Source organism: Mustela nigripes, chromosome 12, assembly GCF_022355385.1.
Source record: "Mustela nigripes isolate SB6536 chromosome 12, MUSNIG.SB6536, whole genome shotgun sequence".
Taxonomy (NCBI): domain Eukaryota; kingdom Metazoa; phylum Chordata; class Mammalia; order Carnivora; family Mustelidae; genus Mustela; species Mustela nigripes.
Genome location: NC_081568.1, coordinates 117,502,244 through 117,524,500, shown reverse-complemented (window position 1 = coordinate 117,524,500; position 22,257 = coordinate 117,502,244). Strand labels below are relative to the sequence as shown.

Genomic DNA, 22,257 nt, shown 5'->3' with positions numbered 1-22,257 from the left:
GCCTGTGTTGGTGTTAATAAGGCAGAGCCAGTAGGCCCTGTCATTCACAATGTACTTATCACCAAGACAGGGAGGTAGGCAAAGTGATTTAGAAAAATTTACATTAAAATGTTCCAATATAAAAAGTATTGTCTTTTGAAGAATGTAGTTCTCCTTTTCCTAATAAAAGCAACCTGGAATGCATTGTTTTTCATAAAGATAGATGAAAAACAGTGATGGCAGTGGAGAGGTAAGGGAAAAAAGCAGGAATTCAAAGTGAGAGAGGGAGTTAAACAAAATAGGCTATGACTTTATACTGTTGATGTTGAAGGAATTGGGCCGAAAGGCAAGTTAATCTATAATATAGAAATGGAGCACTTTGAGGCGGAGAGACGTGTTGAATTTCTTCATGAAATGACTGTAAGTGAAGACAACATGCTTGACAATATGAAGGAAACAGCAGTTTTTATAGTACTGCTTGTTTCTGAATCCAAATTGAGAAGATTTGAACATTTTGGCGACTTTGATTTGTTGTATGTGCTGTTTAGTTCAAAGAGATTATGCAGCCATTTCTGGGAGGCTTCCCAATTTTCAAAAATTGCGACTTTGTTCCTCAGCTTGAATATTGTGATTTACGGTAAAGCATGATAAAAATCATTAAGGAACATGTTCAAGAACTAGAATGCAAAGTAATTTCAGAAACATACCCACCAATATAAATCACATACATAATTTGTAAAATGTGTGATGCAAGTTTCAGCATAAACGAGACACCTTCGATGGGCATATTGATTTTGTCTTCTGTTCCACAGTACCCTCTCTAGTGAGCTGAACCTCCGTTGTCTCCTAACTTAGCAATGAAGAACTTTTTAAATTGTCTGCACAGAGCTCATAATCTTACAACTAAAACCCACTACTAAAACCAACTTGTAACCTGATAAAGAGAGCTTCAAAAACCATAACTAATTAAAAATTAAATATTTTTATATTTAAAATGTGGTTAAGGTCTTTGGTATTTATAATATTTATTTTTTATGTATTTTGACACTGGCATCTTTGACATATAGACAGATACTCTCTGATAATCTTCAAGTATCTACATCTCGTGACTTTAAGAGTTAGAAAACGACTTTATTTTGAGCATTCACCTCTTGTAAACAGCAACCTTAAATTTATTATGAGGTGATAATTTCACATTTTTTGATGGTTTTTCCAATAAATTAATAAAAATCTGTTAATTATGTTTTTTTTTTCGTTGTAACTACCTACTTTTTTTAAATTTTCAAAAAATTGTAACAGGACTAAGGATAATACCAAATGAGGTATTTCAGTTTAAAACTCAAGAGGCTAACTCTGTTTTCCTTTACCAAAAGTTTCAGACCCAAAGTTTACGTCTATCAGACGTCCACAGAAAATCACAGCTTTGGAGAGGAATAGTCAGCATCACGTTGATTGAGGGGCGAGATCTCAAGGCAATGGATTCAAATGGGTTGAGTGACCCCTATGTGAAGTTCCGGCTTGGGCATCAGAAGTATAAGAGCAAGGTAACCGTATCCCTTTCGTGTTCCTGTCAGTATTGGGAAGGCAGTGGTGAGTTAATGGCCATGCTCTGGGAGATGAAGATGCTTGTTAAATGCTTAACAGAGCTTCTTTGGAACATCAGGTCAGAAAACCCGACCAATAAATGTACTGTTGCATTTCTTACTTAATGTGCTCTGTGACCTGGTGTAAACTACTACTGTGTCTCAACTTCTTCATCTCTAACACAGGAGTTGAACTTACCTATTTAAAAAAAGAAGAAGAAAAAGAAAAAGAAAAGAAAAGCCACAACAAACCTAAGTTAATGCCTGGGACATAACATGCTGAATGTTGGCTACTATTATTACTACAATTAGTTACTGGTATCCGTATACAAATAACATTATTTTACATACCAAAAAATCTTTGTCCATTACTCTGAAACACTTTATTCCAACTGACTTGCACCAATGCAGATTACATTTTTTTCCTTTATTTATTTAGAAAACAAAGGACCAGCTTTCTGTTGCCCATACTAGCAGTGACCCAATTTCCCCATCTGTAAAAATGTGAATTAAAATAATGCCTAGGGATGCCTGGGTGGCTCAGTTGGTTAAGCACCTGTATCCAGCTCAGTTATGATCCCAGGGTCCTGGGATAGAATCCCATGTTGAGCTCCTTGCTTTTCAGGGAGCCTGCTTCTCCTTCTTCTTGCCACTTCCCCTGCTTGTGCTCGCTCTCTCTTTGGCAAATAGATAAATAAAATCTTTTGAAAATATATATAAAAAATAAAATAATGTCTACCTGTAAAGTTATTGAGAAGACTGAATAAATATATGTTATACATGTCAAGGGCTTGGAATACTGCCTCATCCATAGTAAATAATAAATGGTAGTAATGGAAAGAAAATGATCAGCAGTAGTAAGTATATTGTGTAATAACAATTATATTAGTAGAAGTAATATATTAAATAATCATCTTAGTATTATATTATTGATAGAAGTAATAATACTTAGTAAAGGTCAGTGTGGTCATAGTTCTATTGGAGCACATGTCTTATTTGTGCTGTATCCAAATACAACCTTTTGGGGGGCCTGTCTGGTTCAGCCAGAAGAGCATGTGACTCTCAGTCTTGAGTTCCTGAGTTTGAGTCCCACATTGGGTATAGAGGTTACTTATGAAAATAAACAAAAACTTAAAAAGAAAAAAATATATATATATATAACCTCCTAAATGGTCACCTTCTACAGCTGGCATTCCTCACTTGGGACAACCATCCTATCTGTCTTGTACGAAAAATCACATTCTACTTTGATGGGAATATCTCCACTTTGACATTACCGTTTTCAAGAACTTTTGATAAATAGCCTGACAAGGTTCCTTCTGGCACAGGAAGTTTTCATCAGTCTCTAGGTAGTTAGAAATATCACAGAGCTGATTTGTTGGTATGCAGTGAAAACTACTCTTAGGCTGACTGGTTTCCTTATCAAGTGCCCACGTGGAGGGGGAAGGCACCACTTTGGGCCTCAAGGAAATCATATAGGGAAGACAATCCTTAAAAAGGAAACTGAAAAATTGGGCTCTTAATGGCCAAATAAGTAAGACAGACCATTCCCCAAAATACCATAGAAGTGCATCTGAGCCCAATAATGAGAGTTTTGAATTATCATAGGATCCTCAAGTGCCATCTTTTTTTTTCTGCCATGAACTTAATAACATATTTTAAAGAAACTACTGATTCCAAAAATAGGTTCCTATGACCACTTCTATCTTGTCCTTTATCAATTAACATGATCTCCATGTTCTGGTAGGCTTAAAACATCACTTATTTTTATAGTTCTGCTCTTTAGGTATGAAATATGAAACCCAGCTATGGACATGTGTCTCTCTTTGCTCTTTCTTTCATGATATATTGCTGATTAATTTCAGATTATGAACTTTAAAAATTATGATTCATTTGTATTGCCTTTGCACATAACATACTTCATTGCTTTCAAAGTCTTTACATCTGAAGATTTGTCTCATACATTCAAAAGAGAAAAGGCCACTGCATGCCCTCCTGCTAAAAAGAAAGAAGAGGGAAACAAATATGAAGGTTGTTTAACCCAATGGTGAATGAAATTTCAAAGCACCTCGATATGGGTCACTTTATTCCTTCATTCTACCGTCTTATCTGAATACTTGAAGTTACAAAATTGCACTTTGGATAAGATATCTTTTTCGTATTTGCAACATACAGATTATACACACACACACTCGTATTAATTCACAGACATTTTTGACATATTGCTTTGGGGAAAGAGACCTGAGGGTTTAATCAAAGACCTGAGTTAAGAGTCTGGATACTAAAGCATCAGTCACTTCAACTCTAGGTCTCAGTTTCTCCAGATATCAAATGGGGATGAAACATAAATGTTCTAATTCTAATATAAATATTTGCCTGACCACCCCAAAGTTACTTTCTGTTTCCTTCTGCTCCTATAGAACTTCATGGTCTGGGATTTTTTCATGTGAATAGCTCAGAATTCCCATGTGTGGGGGGAGTAAGGGGGAAAAAAAAAAAAACCTGGGAATCCACATCTCCCTTTATTGTGAGATGACAGACTATGAGTTATATTTTTGTGCATTAACCAATTATGTAAAATAAATGCTAGTATCTGAGTGAGCTATTTCACTTATAGACTACTTGCCTTTTCTGTATAATTCATATGTCTCATCTTATTCAAGATGACGAAAGGGTGCCCTTTAGTTTTCAGGACATATCCTCGAGGGTTCCTTCAGATGATATGCATTAAAGATGCTAGACATCTAATGACTCATTTCCATCATTTCTGGAAGCTTTTGTTCAAATCTCACACGTGCTTTTCTAGATAGCACCTTAATTTTTATTCAATGACTTGAGTTAATTTTTTTTGAAAGACTGATATTGATGAGACAACAATTCTTTTTTTTTCCAGATTATGCCCAAAACTTTGAATCCTCAATGGAGGGAACAATTTGATTTTCATCTCTATGAAGAAAGAGGCGGAATCATTGATATCACTGCCTGGGACAAAGATGCTGGGAAAAGGGATGATTTTATTGGCAGGTTTGTATAATTAGGTATCTTTGGTTCACCCCAGAGATGGTGAAGGTTGTTAAAAGGATAACTGCTTTATCCTTTATGGTTATTGCATTTGATCTTTAATATTTTGAAGGAAGGGATCTGACCATGGTAAAATAATGCTTGGGTGAAGGGAAAAATAGATTTGAAAACTGACCAGTAGGTGGCAGTTTTGACCAGTTGATGGGTAGGCTATCTGAATTTGGTACCTAGAAATTTTTTCCAGGTGTCAGAACATTGTGAGTAAAAGTTACAGGAATTGAGAAAGAGGAATCTCATTTGATGTAAGATACTTAAACAAAGAGCACATTCATTGTCTGTAAAGTGATCTGAGATAATACTACTTCTCATAAAGCATATTGTGAGACCATAAAATGCATTGTTTCCTACCACTCCCTACAAGGTAGAGAACCACTCTTAGGAGTTCATAAATCTGCAGATTTCTCAAGTTTTAGTGATGGCAACATGTAAGTGAGATAGATCCATGTTTCTCTAATAATGCAGTGAAGAAAGGGGTATTATGAGGCTTAATGACATCGCTCCACAAGGACAAGTTTATTTCGAATTGCTGCTTGAATTCCATGAATTGTTCTCTTGCTTTAAAAGCTATTTCTATTTTTTTTATATGTATGTTCCTTTGTGGCATAACACATCGAGACCCGCCAATATTAAAATAAAACATAGTGTACAGAAGAGCTTGGTAGTTTAGAATAGTCTTTTTTCATTGCAGTTCACATGAATTCCAAGTCTCTAAACATACAGCCCGAAGAAATGCATAAACACCAACAATAATCAAGGTCATTGTATGCTAGAAAAGCAAGAATCCAGCCTAACGTGTTTATCTCTTTGTTTTTTTGTAATTCTGAGATATCTTTTTTAAACATTGGCTTTCTTTATAGGATTATAAAGTGAGAGCTTAAAGAGTAGCTTCACTTAATCCATGTTTTACTTATAAAATGAAACAGAAAAAACTGTTGTAACCTAATACTATGTTACATTTCAAGCCTTTTAAAATGATGAGACTTCATTGCATTTCCCCCCCTTTAGTAAAATATTATTTTCAGAGTTTGGTTTAAGCTCTAACTTGTTCTTTTTGGAATATATCACCAGCTTAAGTTGCTTAAGTATACATGAGTTAATACACTGACTACATTTCCTTATGGTTATAGGTCTATGTTTCTGTCTTCCTCAACATGCTATGAGTTCTTTCAAGTAAGCGCTGTCTAGCTGTTCCTTAAAGTAATTAAAGTTCCTTAATTACACAGTTATTACTAATTCGTTTTCATAATTTAGAGCAACATTAGCCATATTTGGTTACCATGAGATAACCAGAATGATTGTCACGTGTAACTTGCTGCCTCAGTCTCATTATTTTATATCCATACTTTGTTATGTTAGTAATATAAGGAAGTAATTGCTACCATGTACTGCCTTCCTGTACTTCTGAGTTCATATCACATGAAGTATAACTTATCACACCTTTTTCTATTTTTTCCCATAATAACAGGTATACTTTTATGTATTTTTTTCTTACTTTAATTTCTCAGCCCATCTGGTATTGACCTTTCCCTTTTCCTCACTTGATGATATTATGAATTCTTCAAGGCCATGGCTAATTATATTACAGAAATGGTTGGCAGAGAGGTGAACTAGTTTTTCTCATCTCACCTTGTTGTTATGGGTTTGTCCATAATTTGGCAAATTTTGAGAGAGCAGTGACAATTGGCTGATATGAAGAAAATATGGATTGTTCTAGATAATGGGGGAGGGTGCTAAAGAAGTCTTCTGAAATTTGGGAAAGAAGAAAACCTTCTTTGGAGCTTTGTCATTGATTGGCATGTGGAGGGGTTCGGCCAGTGGCGTGCCTGAGAGGACATGGAAACCTGAGTAGCTCTCATCTGGCTGTTCCTGAATTATCTCCTTTTATAATAAACTAGCAATCTAGTTGGATGTGTGTTCTCCCTTTTCAGTTTTTCTAGCTCTCGGAAGTGTTACCACCTATGTATAGTGTCTGACTTGGGCTTTGCCTGGATTGTTAGATGAGTTGTTTATATTCACAGTTATTACACAGGAGAACCCAGCGAGTAGAATCACTTATGTTACTTTGATGGACACAACTTTATGCTCTGCTTCCCAGTGTCTTGGTTATATTAACTGGCTTGGGTGGTGTTTTCAAATGCTACCACTGAAGAGTTATGGGTTGTTGTTGTTGTTTTTTTTAATTCTCATTCATTTTGAATGAATTACTTTTATTTCAAGTCACATTTTTTTCTCAGTATAATAAAAAAAAAACTTACCTGGCATCAACGTCAGTTTTTTTTTTAAGTCCATTTTTGATCATATGCTAAACATAATAGCCTATAAAAGCAATTTGAGCCAAAAAATTTAAAAGTACATCACAGTACAGGTGTAGACAGGATAACTCCTGGGGCAGCTTCTGAGTATCAGTGAAAGCCCATTTACACAATAAAGAGAGTTATTGTCAAATTTTGAGGTAATCAAATGTTCAGTAAAACCTTTTTGTACACTCACTCTGCTAATTTAACCAAGATGCCCACTGCAGAAAAAGGAAATGGATATGGTAATTCATCACTTAAAATCTATTCAGTGTTCAGATAGCACCACAAATTCTAGGTTCATAACTTTATATTTATTAACTTGTACTTTATTTTTCTATTTAAATTTAAGTAATTAACATATAATTTCAGAAGTATAGGTCAGTGATTCATCAGTCTTATATAATACCCAGTACTCATTACGTCACGTGCCTTCCTAATATCTATCACTCAATTACCCCATCCCCACCTCTCTGCTCTCCAGCAATCCTCAGTTTGTTTCCCATGATTTAGAGCCTCTTATGGTTTGTCTCCCTCTCTGGTTTCATCTTGTTTTATTTTTCCCTCCCTTCCCATATATCCTCTGTTGTTTCTTAAATTCCACATATGAGTGAGATCATATAATTGTCTTTCTCTGATTTACTCATTCTGGTTAGTATAATATATTAAATTGTACTTTAAACACACCTTGCCACTGAAAAGCAAAGTATTATTATATCTTAAGTGGTAGGTAGAGTAAAGTCACTGTGTTTACGTGAAGATTGTATGGTAATGGTGGAAATAATGCAGATAGTAATAGAATTCCTTGGTTCCTTGGGTAGTTTAGATGAGAATTGACTTACCTTCCATTAAGTGAAAGTTCTGGGAGTAAAGTAACAAGAGCAGAATTCATCCTTCTGCCTTGTTTTGCAAGCTATCATTGCAGCATTTTTTTTATGTCCTATTAACTTTATCATTTACTTAGAAATACTTTTTCCATGTAACTAATATAAATTTAAAGTGTGCCATAGTTGATTTGATACACTTATACATTGTAACATGATTGTCCTTGTAGCTCTAGTTAGCACCTCTATCACATCACATCATTATTTCTTTGTTGTAATGAGAATAATTAAGATATGTCTGTATTAACTTAAAAATTAGGAACAATTCTGGGAGTTGGCTGGTGGTTGGTGAATGAATTTCAAAGTTTGCCATGAAGGATAGCCCTGTCCCTTGAATGGCTAATAATGTTTTTTTAAGGGTGCTATCTAAATTCAGTCCTAAACTTGAGAATGCTTGTATGGGTTGGATTATCTACATAGACTAGTTTATTGTGTTAGAATTTTGATATTGTCCCACTTTATTTTCCAGGTTTGGTCAAATATAATGATTTTTGAAAATGTGTTTTGTAAATGTATGCTCACTAATAGGCTTCTTTTTTGTTGTTGTTGTCATTATAAATACAAGGCTGGCTATGAATGAAAGGGCCGCTTGCAAATTTGGAGTGTTGATACAGTGAAAAACATTTAACACTGAGCATTACCCACTGCCATTCTCATTTGAACCCAGGCAGTCAGGCTTGTACCCCTTCCCACAGCAAGCCACCCACACTGTTCTTGTCAAGGTCACCTGTGACCACCAAGACATTAACTCCAACAGCCAATTTCCAACCTCTTCTTACCTGACTCAGCAGCAGTACTGGGTTTGTCACTTGCTTCTAGAACACCACACTCTTTGTTTTTCTCTTACCTCATCCCTGTTCCTTCTTGGTCTTACTCACAGAATTTTCCTCACCTCACCTCCCTCCTGTTTTAGTTCTGGAGAGCTTCAGAGCCCCCTCCTTGGGCATCTTCTCTGTCTCTACCTGCTTCTGTATTGTCTCCATCCACTCCTGTACTTTCCGATATTGCCTGAGATTGATAGTAACAAACAGCTCCTCTTCATAACTCTTCTCTGAGCTCCAGACTTCACACCACCTGTCAGCTAGATATCTCCACTAGAATGTCTAATAGCCTTCTCCAGTTGAGCAGGTCCAAAACCAAATTTCTGATGCCAAATATCCCCAAATTTGTTCTTCCTTTCAAGCTCTCCCTTGTTTGTTGTTAATGCCAAAAACCACGGAGTCTTATTTGCTTCTGTTCTTTCTCTCACTCTTATCAAATCCATCGACAACCCACCAATTTTTCCTTCCAAGTATACTCTGAGTCCACTCCTTTCATTATCTTGATCATTATAATTCTGATTGAAGCCATCATCAGCTCTTCTGTGGACAATAGCTGTAGCCTCCTGTTCTTCCTTCCACATAACACAAATAAAATAATTTAACTCCTCTGCTCAAGTCTCTTCAATTGTTTCCCATCTTAATCTGGGCAAAACCTTTTTATAGTGGCCTATAATGCTTCACACGATCTAGCTCTCTTACTGCTCTACCCTGAACTTCCACTGTTCTGCCCTTCCCTCCCTCTGTTCCGTTCCACACTCTTTGCTCTTCCTCAAGCACACCAGACACCCTTCCACCTCACAACCTTCCCCGCCATCTGTGCTCCCCCTGGCTTGATTCTTTTTTTTTTTTAGGTTTTTTTTTTTTATATTTTATTTATTTATTTGACAGACAGAGATCACAAATAGGCAGAGAGGCAGGCAGAGAGAGGGGAGAAAGCAGGCTCCCTGCTGAGCAGAGAGTCCGATGTGGGGCTCGATCCCAGGACCCTGGGATCATGACCTGAGCTGAAGGCAGAGGCTTTAACCCACTGAGCCACCCAGGCGCCCCCCTGGCTTGATTCTTCAAAAGTCACATCAGGGAAGCATCCATACTAACCCTATTTTAAATGCAATCCCCCTTTCTTTGTCATCCCCTTTCCCCTATCCTGCTTTGTTCTTCTCCATAGACGTCGTCACCATTTGACACATATGCATTTCACATACTTATTTTATCATTTATTTCCCATTGCTAGAATGATGCCCATACTTCATGAGGGCAGAGATTTTTTAAGTGTTTGTTGTTGTTGTTGTTCACTGTCACATCCCCAATGCCTAGAAAAGTATATGGCATACAAGAGGTGTTTTATAAATATTTGCCAGATTTTAACTGAAGTTTGATTTAATAATAGGAATTATGGCTTCTCCTTCTCTGAGTACAGTTGACCCTTGATTAACATGGACTTGAACTGCATACACGCACTTATACACAGATTTTTTCCCAATAAATGCAGTACTAGAAATGCATTTTCTCTTCCTTATGATTTCCTTAATGACATTTTCCTTTCTCTAGCCTTCTTTATTGTAAGATTATGATACATAATACTTATAACATACAAAATATCTGTTAATCATCTATTTATATTATCGGTACAGCTTCTGGTCAAAGTAGGCCAATAGTAGTTAAATTTGGGGAGAGTCAAAAGTTTTACATGGAAGTTCAGTTGTGCAGGGATATTGTTCAAGGGTCAACTATAAATGCATATTTGACAATAGGTGATAATTCAAAGGCAATTAGAACAACATGACTCAGTGGCAGATACAAAATCTCAGTGTATTTATACATAACTCAAAAGGTAATATTAATGAGTTAGAATATGCAAGTATCTGAGTAATACTTTAAAAATACTGAATTTTTGCATTTTTTAAAAAGTAGCCTATATATTTACCAAGGTACTTATTATAACTTCTTCATCATTCCAATATCCAGGGAGTTAATGCCATCTGGTGTAAATTTTACATGCAAAAAATAAATTTACCGTGAGTAGAGAGAAACAATAACATCAATGCCCTACAATAGGACATTAATACATTAGCTCAATATTAGGGGATAAGCAGAGTGGTTCATTGTGTGCCAGTTTCACAGATGCAAAAAGTGAGGTGGGAGAAGAGGCAGAGAGGTTGCTCAGCTAGTACAAATCTGGGGTGATTGATACGAGATTCAAATCCAGGACTCCTGACTCGGAAGTCCACACTCCTTTCAATTCAGTCTTATATTCAAAATGGTCTGAAGCCATTGAGTGCTCAATAAAATGCCAAGGAGTCAGTAAACCAACTTAGGTGGTGTACACAATAGTGCAAGTTTGAACAACAAATTCTACCTGTCGCTGAACTACGACAATCCAATGAAGGTGAAATAATGTTAATCTGCATGTAATTATTTAACTTTCTGATCACCTGCATTTTGGCAGGCAAGACGGACTGCCACCTTTACAATAATCAGCTAATAAATCCTCATGATTGTTACACTTTTATGCAGAGCAGTAATCTGAACAAATTGGCTGCCGACAGCTGCAGTAAATTGCCAAGAATGAGTGCTGTCAGAGAACAAGTTGTTTTTATGAACGTGCAGAATAAGTAAATCCCGTGTCAAGCAATCTTATTCAGTTGGAGTTGTTTGCAATCCAATATAGCAAGATTTATAATGTTATTTATTAGTGTGCAAAATGCTCGTTTATCTTTAAAGTGGCATTGATTTGGGGTACATATATTTTAGGTTGGTGAATTGCTACTGACTTTATTTGTTGCATTGTTATGAGGGCTAGGGCATTGGAACTGCCCATGACAGCAAAGTGCTATAGATGTAAGCTTCGCTAGAGAGCTATAGTTCATCAAAAATTAATTGTTATCTGATTATTAATTATTAATTGGTTATTGATATTAATAATCAATTATCAAATTAATTTATTTCATATCTAATTGTTGATTATTATTAATTATTGGTGGTGTTTGATAAGAAGAATCTATTCCAAATGGGTAAGTTCGGGATAAAGAACAAATGCTTCCAAATTCTATAAGCATAAAAAATAAATCTGTGACTCTGTATTTAATGCAGAAGGAAGGAGAATGTGAGATGTGTAAGTATAGTGTGGCAAACAGGGAAAATAACCTTTGACTTTCCCTATTAACAAAAGTAACTTTCTCTGTAGGTTGAAGGTCATTGCATTTGACACTCTGTAGGTCCTGACTTGCAATGTTTCTTATTTATGATACCAATTTGTCAATGTCTCTTTTACTTCCTATATAGAGTGGAAACAATCCTCCTGTATTAGTAATTTGGAAGCACAAAGACAGCTAGTCAGAAAATTCTAAACTGAAGAGAGTTTTTTCAAGAAATCATTGTATTTCACTATTTTTCTTACTAAGGATTGAGTGAAATATTTCCTTACGGAGATCGACAATATTTAAGGAGAGAATGGAATGTGTCATTGATTCTTGTCTTGGTTTTTCATAAAATCAACCCAAGCCAAATATATTAAGATTTCAATCTATTTTCTTTCATGGGTTACTATTCTTTTCTTGTGAAGATTTCTTGTAGAAGTTTATACTCAGTGCCGTGTTTCTTACACAGTGGGCCAAGTTTTCAAGGACGGTTTTCATGCACCACCCTGTGTATATTGAATGGTTTACCTTCAAGTCAGTGAATGAAGAATTTCACAAGTTTGTAGAAGTATGCTCTGATAAAGCAGTCTCCCCAAAGATAGTTAAATGGTGACAACTTCTGACAACAGAAAGACAAGAAGAGTATTAGCATTTTGTAATGTCAGAGATGGTGTAAAATGTGCATAATTGTGAAACTTTAAAACCATGTAGTAGTTATGTATTGAATTCTTTAAAACACAGAGATTCTAAAGAATCACATATTATATTGACTTACAATATAAAATTGTACAATCTGTTACGTATCATTAGTTTTACTAATGTAAAATAGTTCTCATGTATTACGAACTCTCAAAAAGCTTCATCATTTTATTGTGATCATTTCTGACCTGAAATTAGGTCAGAATTATAAAATAAGTGTTTTTTTAAAAATTACACCCACCTGGGGCACCTGGGTGGCTCAGTGGGTTAAAGCCTCTGCCTTCGGCTCAGGTCATGATCTCAGGGTCCTGGGACCGAGCCCTGCATCGGGCTCTCTGCTCAGCAAGGAGCCTGTTTCCTCCTCTCTCTCTGCCTGCCTCTCTGCCTACTTTTGGTCTCTATCTGTCAAATAAATAAATAAAATCTTTAAAAAAAAAAAAAATACCCCCACCCAAGAAATCCTGTTGAGGTTTGTCTTCCTGTTCTGAAGGCTTTTTTTTTTGAATGTCTTGTTAATCGTGATGGCTTCACAGTATCATGAGCTAACACATCAAGACACAGCACACACTTAGGAGTTTATCGTTAATGTAGATGTAAATTTCAGTTGCAGGTATTATTCTTGATACTTCGGGGTTGTTTTGGCTGAATTCTTGTGAGATCTGATTACACCACCATTGGTGAGTGACTCCGAACGTCCCTGACACGGAGCTCCGCCAGGAGAAGGGGTGGTTCTGCGTATTCTTGTTTATCATTCTGCTCACTTGTGCTTGTTCAATTAGCATTATCTTCCATCCACAGTTTCTTTACTGGGATCTTTTAAAGCCAATTGTCCATTTTGTGGGGATTAGTTCAGTTAAAACTAGATTATATAATCCGTAAATCCACTTAACAAGGCATATATGAACTGCAATTCAGTGAAAGCAAGTCAGCAAGTAAGGGGGCCACCGCCAGCCCTTCTATGTTATGCAGCTCCTACTCTTTTCTAAAAACCTTGCAGGCCGGAAGTTATGTGTCTGGTGCATGGGCCAGCTGTGTTAATGCATATATCAAATATTTTTAGAGCTTGATTCCTGTCCTGTGCAGGATTATTTAGGTGTGTTTGTTGTTGTTGTTGTTTGTAATTTAAAAACAGGAGGTGCAGAGAACCATAGCGGAAGTTAGGGAAAACTGAATGGGAAATCATCAGAGGGAGAAAAACCGTAAGAGACTCTCAACTCTAGGAAACAAACTAAGGGTGGCTGGAGGGGATGGGGGTGGGGAGGATGGGGTAACTATGTGATGGGCATTAAGGAGGGCACATGATGTGATGGGCACATGATGTGATGGGTGCTGTGTGTTATATGCAGCTGATGAATTACTGAACACTACATTTGCTTCCTACACCCCAGCATCCTCACATGTATGTACATATATGTATCCAAGCACAAGTCTGTTTCATCTGGGAGGAATAGCGTGGGTTACTGATTCAGAAATGGCAGATAGAAAGGTAAAGGAGAAAAAAAGGTGATAAGAACACTGAAATTTTACTCTGGTCCTCTGCACTATTTCTTATGTTCCACGTATGAGTGAAACCATAGGATAATTGTCTTTCTCTGATTGACTTATTGATTGATAGATTGACAAATTGGGTTCAGCAGGGATAGTAAGTTTTAAAATTCTCCAGCATTAAACCAAGGCATGTGTGATAATAAGATCATACATTATACTTAGATCAGACTTTCAACTTTTCAAAGTACTTTCTCATCTATTATGTCTGTGTTCTTACAACTCTATGCAAAGAGAAGGCATTTTTTAAAAAGAACATTTATGGGGCGCCTGGGTGGCTCAGTGGATTAGGCCGCTGCCTTCGGCTCAGGTCATGATCTCAGGGTCCTGGGATCGAGTCCCGCATCGGGCTCTCTGCTCAGAGGGAGCCTGCTTCCCTCTCTCTCTCTCTCTGGCTGCCTCTCTGTCTACTTGTGATTTCTCTCTGTCAAATAAATAAATCTTTAAAAAAAAAAAAAGAACATTTATTTGTTTGCTTATTTATTTGTTTGTTTATTTATTTATTTATTTTAGAGGGAGAGGTGAAGGGGAGAAGGGGAGGGAGAAGGAAATACAATCTCGAGCTGAGCACAGGGCCTGATGTGAGGCCAGATCTCACCACCCTGAGCCAAAACCAAGAGCCAGACGCTTAACTGACTGAGTCACCCAGACACCCCAAGTGAAGGTATTTTTTTTTTAATTCCACTTGATAAATGAGGAAAACTGATGTATAAGTACTTAAAGTGACTTGCATAATCTCAGAATCCTAATAAATAAACTTTATTAAAACTTCAGTATTCTAAACCCTTAGCCATGGATTCTGAAGCCATTTGAACTTTGTTCAAAGCAACATGCTGAGTCTGTGGTATTTTGGGGGAAAAGGAAATGAGAAACTAGCAGGCTTAGCAATGGCTGATGCAACAGATCAGATCAAAATCTGTTGGATTTTAATGCAAAATCCAACAGAGGCCTGCCACATAAAGCACTTAAAAAGCAATTAATACATAAAGTAGTTAATGAGTGAGTGAAACAAGTGTTGAAAAGAAATCAAACCACTTTCTAGGAAGACAGTATAAGATGGTAGAATGAGCACCTTGCATCCTAGCTGTGACTCTGCCGCTGTCAGCATGGGTAAATTTTTGGTCTCTCTTGATTTCTGTTTTTTCTGTAACTACTCCAGTACTTATAAAGCACCAGCTACATCCCAGGAGCTAGGCTAGGCACCTGCCATTGGGGTGTCTCAGGATACTGGCAGAGAAGGACAACTGCAGGGTATTTCGTCAAGAATGAGTAAAAATTTGGCAAGCAAAGATAGATGCATCATCTCAGGCAGAGGTGTGTTTGCCTTGTGCAAACACAAAGAAAAAGGTAAGGCCTAGCCTGGATGGTGGGAGAATCATAAGCTGTCTAGAATAACTTCAGTAGTCAGTATGAGTCAGCCAGTGACACACAAGCTGATGGTAGGTCAGAAAGGGCACCACTGCCTTGCCAAGGAGATTCCATGGGTGGTGGGAACTGAGAAGAGCATGGTAGGCTTGTGTTGTAGACAGCTGTAACTGAGGGGATTGACTTGTATCATTGGTTTTTGCCTTCACCGGATTCCCTGAGAACAGAGCTTGAGGCAATGATTAAGTGCTGATCATTGGGAGGTACAATTCCAAGCACTAAAGGGGAGAGAAAGAACATAAAGCAGGGAAGACTAGGAGGCAACACAAGGCAGTATGTTACGGGGAGGACCCCTGCTTCCTGTGTTTCAGAGACATAGCTGGTTGCTGTGCACCCACCTGGCTGCATTTGGACAGGCAATATGGAGAATCATACTTTGAGGCACTCTGTGAGAAGGAAGGAGGTGTGAGGAATTACCTTCCCATCTCCTCTTCCATCAATCTCAGTTCACCCTCCAAGAAGACAACTTCTGCATTGTTTCATCTGGTTACTTTGACAGGTGATCAGGGAACCAGATCCCACAATGCACAGTGTGGCTTTTTATCCAAACATAGAATCAATCTTAGAAGCCAGAAACTTGGGGCATGTGGCCATTGGGCCTCAACGCATGGTGGCAGCCAGGGGAGAGCCCAGCTTATTTTGGCAAGTGAACGTTGAGCCAGTCGTAGGTGGAAGCCCCATAAGGACCCAACCACAGTTAATTGGTCATGGTGGTGGGATGAAAAGCAGTCCCTTGGGAAGGCACAGCCAAAGTCCCAGCTGTAGCAAAGCAGGCAGCAGAAGATCCAGGAGGCCATGACTCCAGCAGAATCTAAGGGGATGGTATACATATCCAGTAAGTTTTCAGACCTATATGTGGAACACCAATATGAAACAGATGCAATAGGAGCTGTTTTTTGAACCAGAGAGAAGAGTCCACACCCTAGTTCTTCAGCTTTCTCCCCTCCATGGTGACTTTTGAGGTACCCCTTAGTATTCCTTGAGAGGCAATTTAAAAGTGATGAGATTATCTGCCTTCTGGTATCAAATTGAGACTTTGGTGGGGGGCAGATAATACATTTGAGGAATAACATTTCATTGCCTGTAAGATGAATTTGGTCTCTTAGTTGTTTGGCTTGTGGAATTGCAAAGAAAGGAAGATGTAAACAAGCGTAAGCATGGATAGAGTTGTAGTGAAGTGTGAAATTTGGGGTTTGCAGGAATTTGTAAGTTCATCTAGTTCAATTACCTCATATCACAGATGTGAGAACAGGAATTCAAGGGGGTATGTTGTCTTGGGAAAGGTCATAAAACTAATTAGTGACAGATGGCTGAAACCAAGGGGATCTGACTCCCGATCCTGAGCTCTTTATCCTGTGTACACGTTGGATATATGTACTCCATCAATTTGCTTCAGTACTTTTTAAATTTTGCATTCTCATTTTTTTTAAAGAATTTACTTATTTATTTGACAGAGATCACAAGTAGGCAGAGAGGCAGGCAGAGAGAGGAGAGAGAGGAGGAAGCGGGCTCCCCGCTGAGCAGAGAGCCCAATGAGGGGCTCGATCCCAGGACCCTGGGATCATGACCTGAGCCAAAGGCAAAGGCTTTAACCGACTGAGCCACCCAGCCGCCCCTTGCATTCTTATTTTGATATCAGTTTGAAACTATTAATTTATGCCTATTCTGACCACCCAGATGACCACTGAGGACTTCTATATCCAAAATGTAGTAAACCCTTCTTTCTTTCGGTTTTAACAGTACAGATGAGCTCAATACAGGTGAATCTGCCTGTTGCACTACTATACCAGATCACCACAGACTACGTGGTTGTAAACAACAGAAATTTATTCCTCACAGTTCTAGAAGCTGGTGAGTCCAAGATCAAGACACCAGCAGATTCTGTGTCTGGCTTCTTGGTTCATAGACTATTGTATTTTCTCTGTGTCCTTACATGGCAGAGGGGTGAGGGATCTCTCTGGGGCCTCTTCTATGAGGTGCTAATCTCATTCATGAAGGCTCCACCCTAAGGATCTAATCACCACCCAAAGGCCCCACTCCTAATACCACAACATGGACCAATAGGTTTCAACATATGAATTTTGGAGACAAACATTCAAACCATGGCACTGACCTAGGGATAAGTACTAGGGTCACTTTGCAATAGACTCTTTTGCAGGAGTTCCATCTTTGTATATACTTATTCAACAGCAACAAAACTTCTTTTTTTTTTTTTTTTCAGCAAATTCCAGCAATAATTTGATTTAATATGCATTTAATGCAGTATCAGTGATGCTGTAATGCTAACTTTTTTCTCAAGTTAACAAGACAATTTTGCTCAATTATCAGATGACATTTCATTTAAAATGGCATCTGAAAAAAAAGAAAAAAGAAAAAAACATGGCATCTGAGCCTCGCTCCTCAGCAGAGTTTTTAGACAAATAGGAGAGCTGACCCCAAATAGCAAAAAGAACCTTGGAGTCATTAATACTCTCTTCTAATACATTTATATTAATAGGCATTTTCTATATTGAAATTATTAAAAAGTCGAAATTCTGAAGCATTACATATAGGACATCATCTGAAACTATTTCTACACAAACATTTCGAAACTTTAGTTGCAGCAAAAAAGCATAATCCTCCCTACAATTTACCAAGTTAAATTTTATTAGCTTCAGTTTTTTAAATTCAATTTGTGTATCTTTCTAAGTTTATCTTCTTACAAGAGCAAAAACTTACAGTCTTTTTCTATAGCTTATATATATTTTAAAAGTACAAAAAATACATAATTTCATGCTTGAAAACTGAGATAATTTTTTCTGTTAGAAACAAGCCCAGATTTCACCCAGTTTAAGAACCACTGCAAATAGACACACTTTGTCCTGGGATACAGTTACTTAATGAAAACTAGCCCAGGAAGAAAGCCTACATCTTCGATTCCACTCTTCCAAGTTCAGTTCCTGGTTTTGCTTACAACTAACTGTATATCTCCATTAAGTCATATCACTTGTCTGGCTTTCAGTTTTCTTATTGCTAAATGAAGGAGACTGTGAGGATCACAAATATCTATGCAAGTTTGAACCAGATATAGAGTTAAGTGAAGTTGTGTAAATAATAGATAGTATTAGGGACAGCAGTTAAGTCAGAGGACACATCCATGGACCAGATGTGATCTGAAAGTTGCCAGTTGGAAACTCTGGGACTAAATCATTTTTATAGCACCTTCCCCAACTCTAGAGCACCCAACACAATGACTCTAACATAAATGAAGAGTAAGCCAGCATCCATATGACCGCGTAAAATGGTAATAGCCATAGAAAGAAACCTTCCAGAAGGTGTCAATGTATTTTAAGAGTGGTGCAGTGTCGCACAAAAGAGTAAAGCAAGGATGGAATTGAGAAATGCAGGATCCAAATAAGTGAAAGAACTTTCTTGTTCCCAGCTTTATCCAACCAAAAGTACTGTGTGAATTGTAACCCATGTGTGATTCTCCAGTATCATACTCCCAATCTAATCCAAAGTTGAATTCATAGTCAACAAACTACAGGTGAGACACTCCGCCGGTTGCTGGAAAGATCTGTAGAAAATCATAATGACGTTTTTCCTTTTTCTTAGAGAATGCATTTGATGGGTTGGTTGTCACCATCACATCTTTCTCCTCAATTTGGTCCAAGTGTTATTGACAAGAACTTTCAATTCCAATTAAAATTAGAATTTTAGACAGGGATTTGGTACGTTTCTTCAGCCTTCAGAGTTTAAGGGGACAGCGTGAAAGTATTTTGAAATGCTTGTCGTATTTGCAGAAACAATGAAGTTATCTGATATACGTTCTCCCTTTAGGAAGATGTTTTCCATCTGATTTCCTGCTCTCTTTCAACAGTTAGCATTGACACACATGGACTTTCTGCCCCTGGCCAGGGTGTTGCTTTCTGTTTTCATTTCTTGCATCTGTACTCCTCTTCCTCTCAGTTGTTTCAGTCCCAGTCCCTATCTCTCTTGTCATTTTTGATAGGCACAAATGGAACGAAAATGCAGACTTTGGTTCATTTCTAAATTTACTCATACTAAGGAAATGTTTGAACCCAACTATTAGCACTGAAACCCTATTCATAGAAATTTAATTTAAAAGCAAAGCAAGAGCGCGCCTGGGTGGCTCAGCTCAGTTGTTAAGCCTCTACCTTCGGCTCAGGTCATGATCCCAGGATTCTGGGATTGAGGCCCACATCCAGCTCCCTGCTCGGTTGGAAGACTGTTTCTCCCTCTCCCACTCCCCCTGCTTATGTGCCCTCTCTCTCGGCACCTCTCTCTCTCTGTCAAATAAATAGATAAACAAACAAACTATGTTAAAAAAAAAAAAAAAAAGCAAAGCAATAGACAGTGAGTGGAGTAAAGAATAAGGAAGAACAGGGCACCTGGGTGGTTCAGTGGGTTCAGCCTCTGCCTTCGGCTCAGGTCATGATCCCAGAGTCCTGGGATCGAGTCCGACATCAGGCTCCTTGCTCCCTCCCTCTCTGCCTGCCTCTCTGCCTACTTGTGATTTCTCTCTGTGTGTCAAATAAATAAATAAAATCTTTAAAAAAAAAAAAAAAAAAGAAGAAGAAGAAGAAGAAGGAAGAACAAAAATTTAATCGGTCCCTAATAGCTGACAATAGCTGACTCCCCTGTTTATGATATGTTGCCACATTTATGCTTAAAATTGTCTATTTCCTGTTTTAAATGCCTTTTGTTCATTTCCACCCCCTTTCTCTCAGTTTATTGGCTTTGCAATCACCTCAGTATCTGTCTCACCCAAATCAATTGACATTTTTATTAAATGAGTTTGCAAGGTGTTTAGCTCTGAGAGAAAAGCTTATCAAGCATGGACTGCCATGTTGTGAAACCTCTCTTAGTAAAATGCTGGTACATAACCCTTGAGGTATAATTTTTTGGAGGATTTGCTTTTTTATTTATATTTGTGTGTGATGTTCTATGAATAAAGTGGCTTGGTTTTTAAAATGTAAAACCTTATGGCCTCATCAAAGTACACATTTTATTCATTGCTTAATAAAATTCATGAATGAAGAACACCCATTGTTTTAAATCCTACACAAGAACTCACATTCTCGGTGGTTTGCCTCTCCAGACAGCTCATGTTAATCTTTCTGTAGGCAAAGCTTCACTTAACTAGGCCATCCAGGGATTGAAAGTGCCTCCCAATTTATGAATACAGTGACAGTGGGTAGTAATAGAATCAGATAAACATGTTTTTTGTATCTTACAGAAATAAGAAATTAGACACTAAAAATAATCAGGATCTAAATTTTCGAAGAAAGTGTGCCAAATGAAAGATACATCCTTCCAGTGGTTCAAACAGTGTTTCTATTGATTTATTTTTCACATAGCTCTGACCAGCCTGCACTTTCACTGTTTGATGTGACAAAAAAAGGAAGGAAAGAAGGAAGGAAAAAAGGAGGGAGGGAGGGGGAAGAAAAGAAGAGAAGAGAAATGAAAAGGAAAAAAAAAAGGAAAAGAAAAGAAGTAGCCATTTGCTAATTCATAACATTTGTTTCCAGGTGCCAGGTGGACCTGTCGTCCCTCAGTAGGGAGCAGACACACAAGTTGGAGTTGCAGCTGGAAGAGGGTGAGGGGCACCTGGTCCTGCTGGTCACCCTGACAGCTTCGGCCACAGTCAGCATCTCTGACCTCTCCGTCCACTCCCTGGAGGACCAGAAAGAACGGGAGGAAATCTTAAGGAGATATGTACGTATGTAACCCTCCTAATTCAGGGTCATGTGTGATGAGTTGGTAAATGATTTATCTGGAGTAAAAGAATTACATCTGAAGAGCTGTGTGACCATTGAGTCAGCAGAAACAGAGCGCTCGACAAATGCAGATGCCGCTGCCCTGAGGTCCGCACACCTGCTCCTCTCTAGAGTTTCTTCCAAACCAAGTTCTAGATTCTGAGCCTCCCAGCTCAGCTATCGTGCAAGGCAACTTCTCATAAAGCAAAGTGAAGCATACAGAATATTACCTCAAAATTAATTCATTGACCCTTTGTAATTGCAATTAAGAGTTCTTTGTCTTTCCAAGTTTGAAATGGAATTAATGACACCTACATTAATTAGTAGCTTGGTAACGAGAGGATATTCACAGAAGGAATTTTTATTTCAACTGCTTAGAAAAGCCTCACTTCATTCCTTTTTCTTATTTTAATTGAATGTGAAATATAATTAAAAGGAAGCCTCCTTACCTTTTGATCACTTGTGGTGTGATGGGGTGGGATAGTGAGTCATTATAGTAGGCATCCTCAATTTTCACCAAACAAAAATCTCCACACCCCAATCTACCTATTACCCAGCATCCTCCCTCCGTGCGTTTTCCAACCTGTAGTTTTCTTGAATCAACAGAGAGGGGAGCTCTTACTCCACCATTCTCTCTCAATGGCGGCTCGAAAAAGTGAATGCCTCAGTACCCACGAAGCTGGGGGAAAAAAAGCTTTTCCACTTAAAATGACAAAGCTTGTATTGTACAATGCTGCCAGGTGTTTAGAAGGCTTCTCTAGACATTCAGCCATGAAACCAAGCCCAGACTAACAAAGAACCGCTTAATTTTTTTTTTTTTTTTTTTTTTTTTTTTTTTTTAGATTTTAAAATATTCCTATTTGCTGACTGACATCCTTCCAATAACTGAATTTAATAAAGATGTACCTTATCGGGCTGTGCAGATAACATGAAGTACCGGTACTAATGCTCTACAATATTCTTCAAACAGATTAGCAGGATGTACGTTTCAGCAAATTTATTCTGGCTATCTCCACCGAATCAGCTGTCTGCTAATGCTTGTACAACTCA

At 37.8% G+C, this 22,257-nt stretch overlaps 1 protein-coding gene across 15 annotated transcripts in view; it reads left to right on the top strand.

Moving 5' to 3' along the window:
* The window catches only part of MCTP1 (multiple C2 and transmembrane domain containing 1), a 527,358-nt gene that overhangs the window by 321,598 nt on the left and 183,503 nt on the right, over nt 1–22,257 (top strand). For all 15 annotated transcript variants that reach the window (XM_059418251.1, XM_059418249.1, XM_059418246.1 and 12 more), the window contains 3 exons: nt 1,353–1,523; nt 4,456–4,586; nt 20,980–21,166. In XM_059418251.1, the coding sequence (XP_059274234.1) occupies nt 1,353–1,523; nt 4,456–4,586; nt 20,980–21,166 (489 nt within the window). The remainder of the gene's footprint in view (nt 1–1,352; nt 1,524–4,455; nt 4,587–20,979; nt 21,167–22,257) is intronic.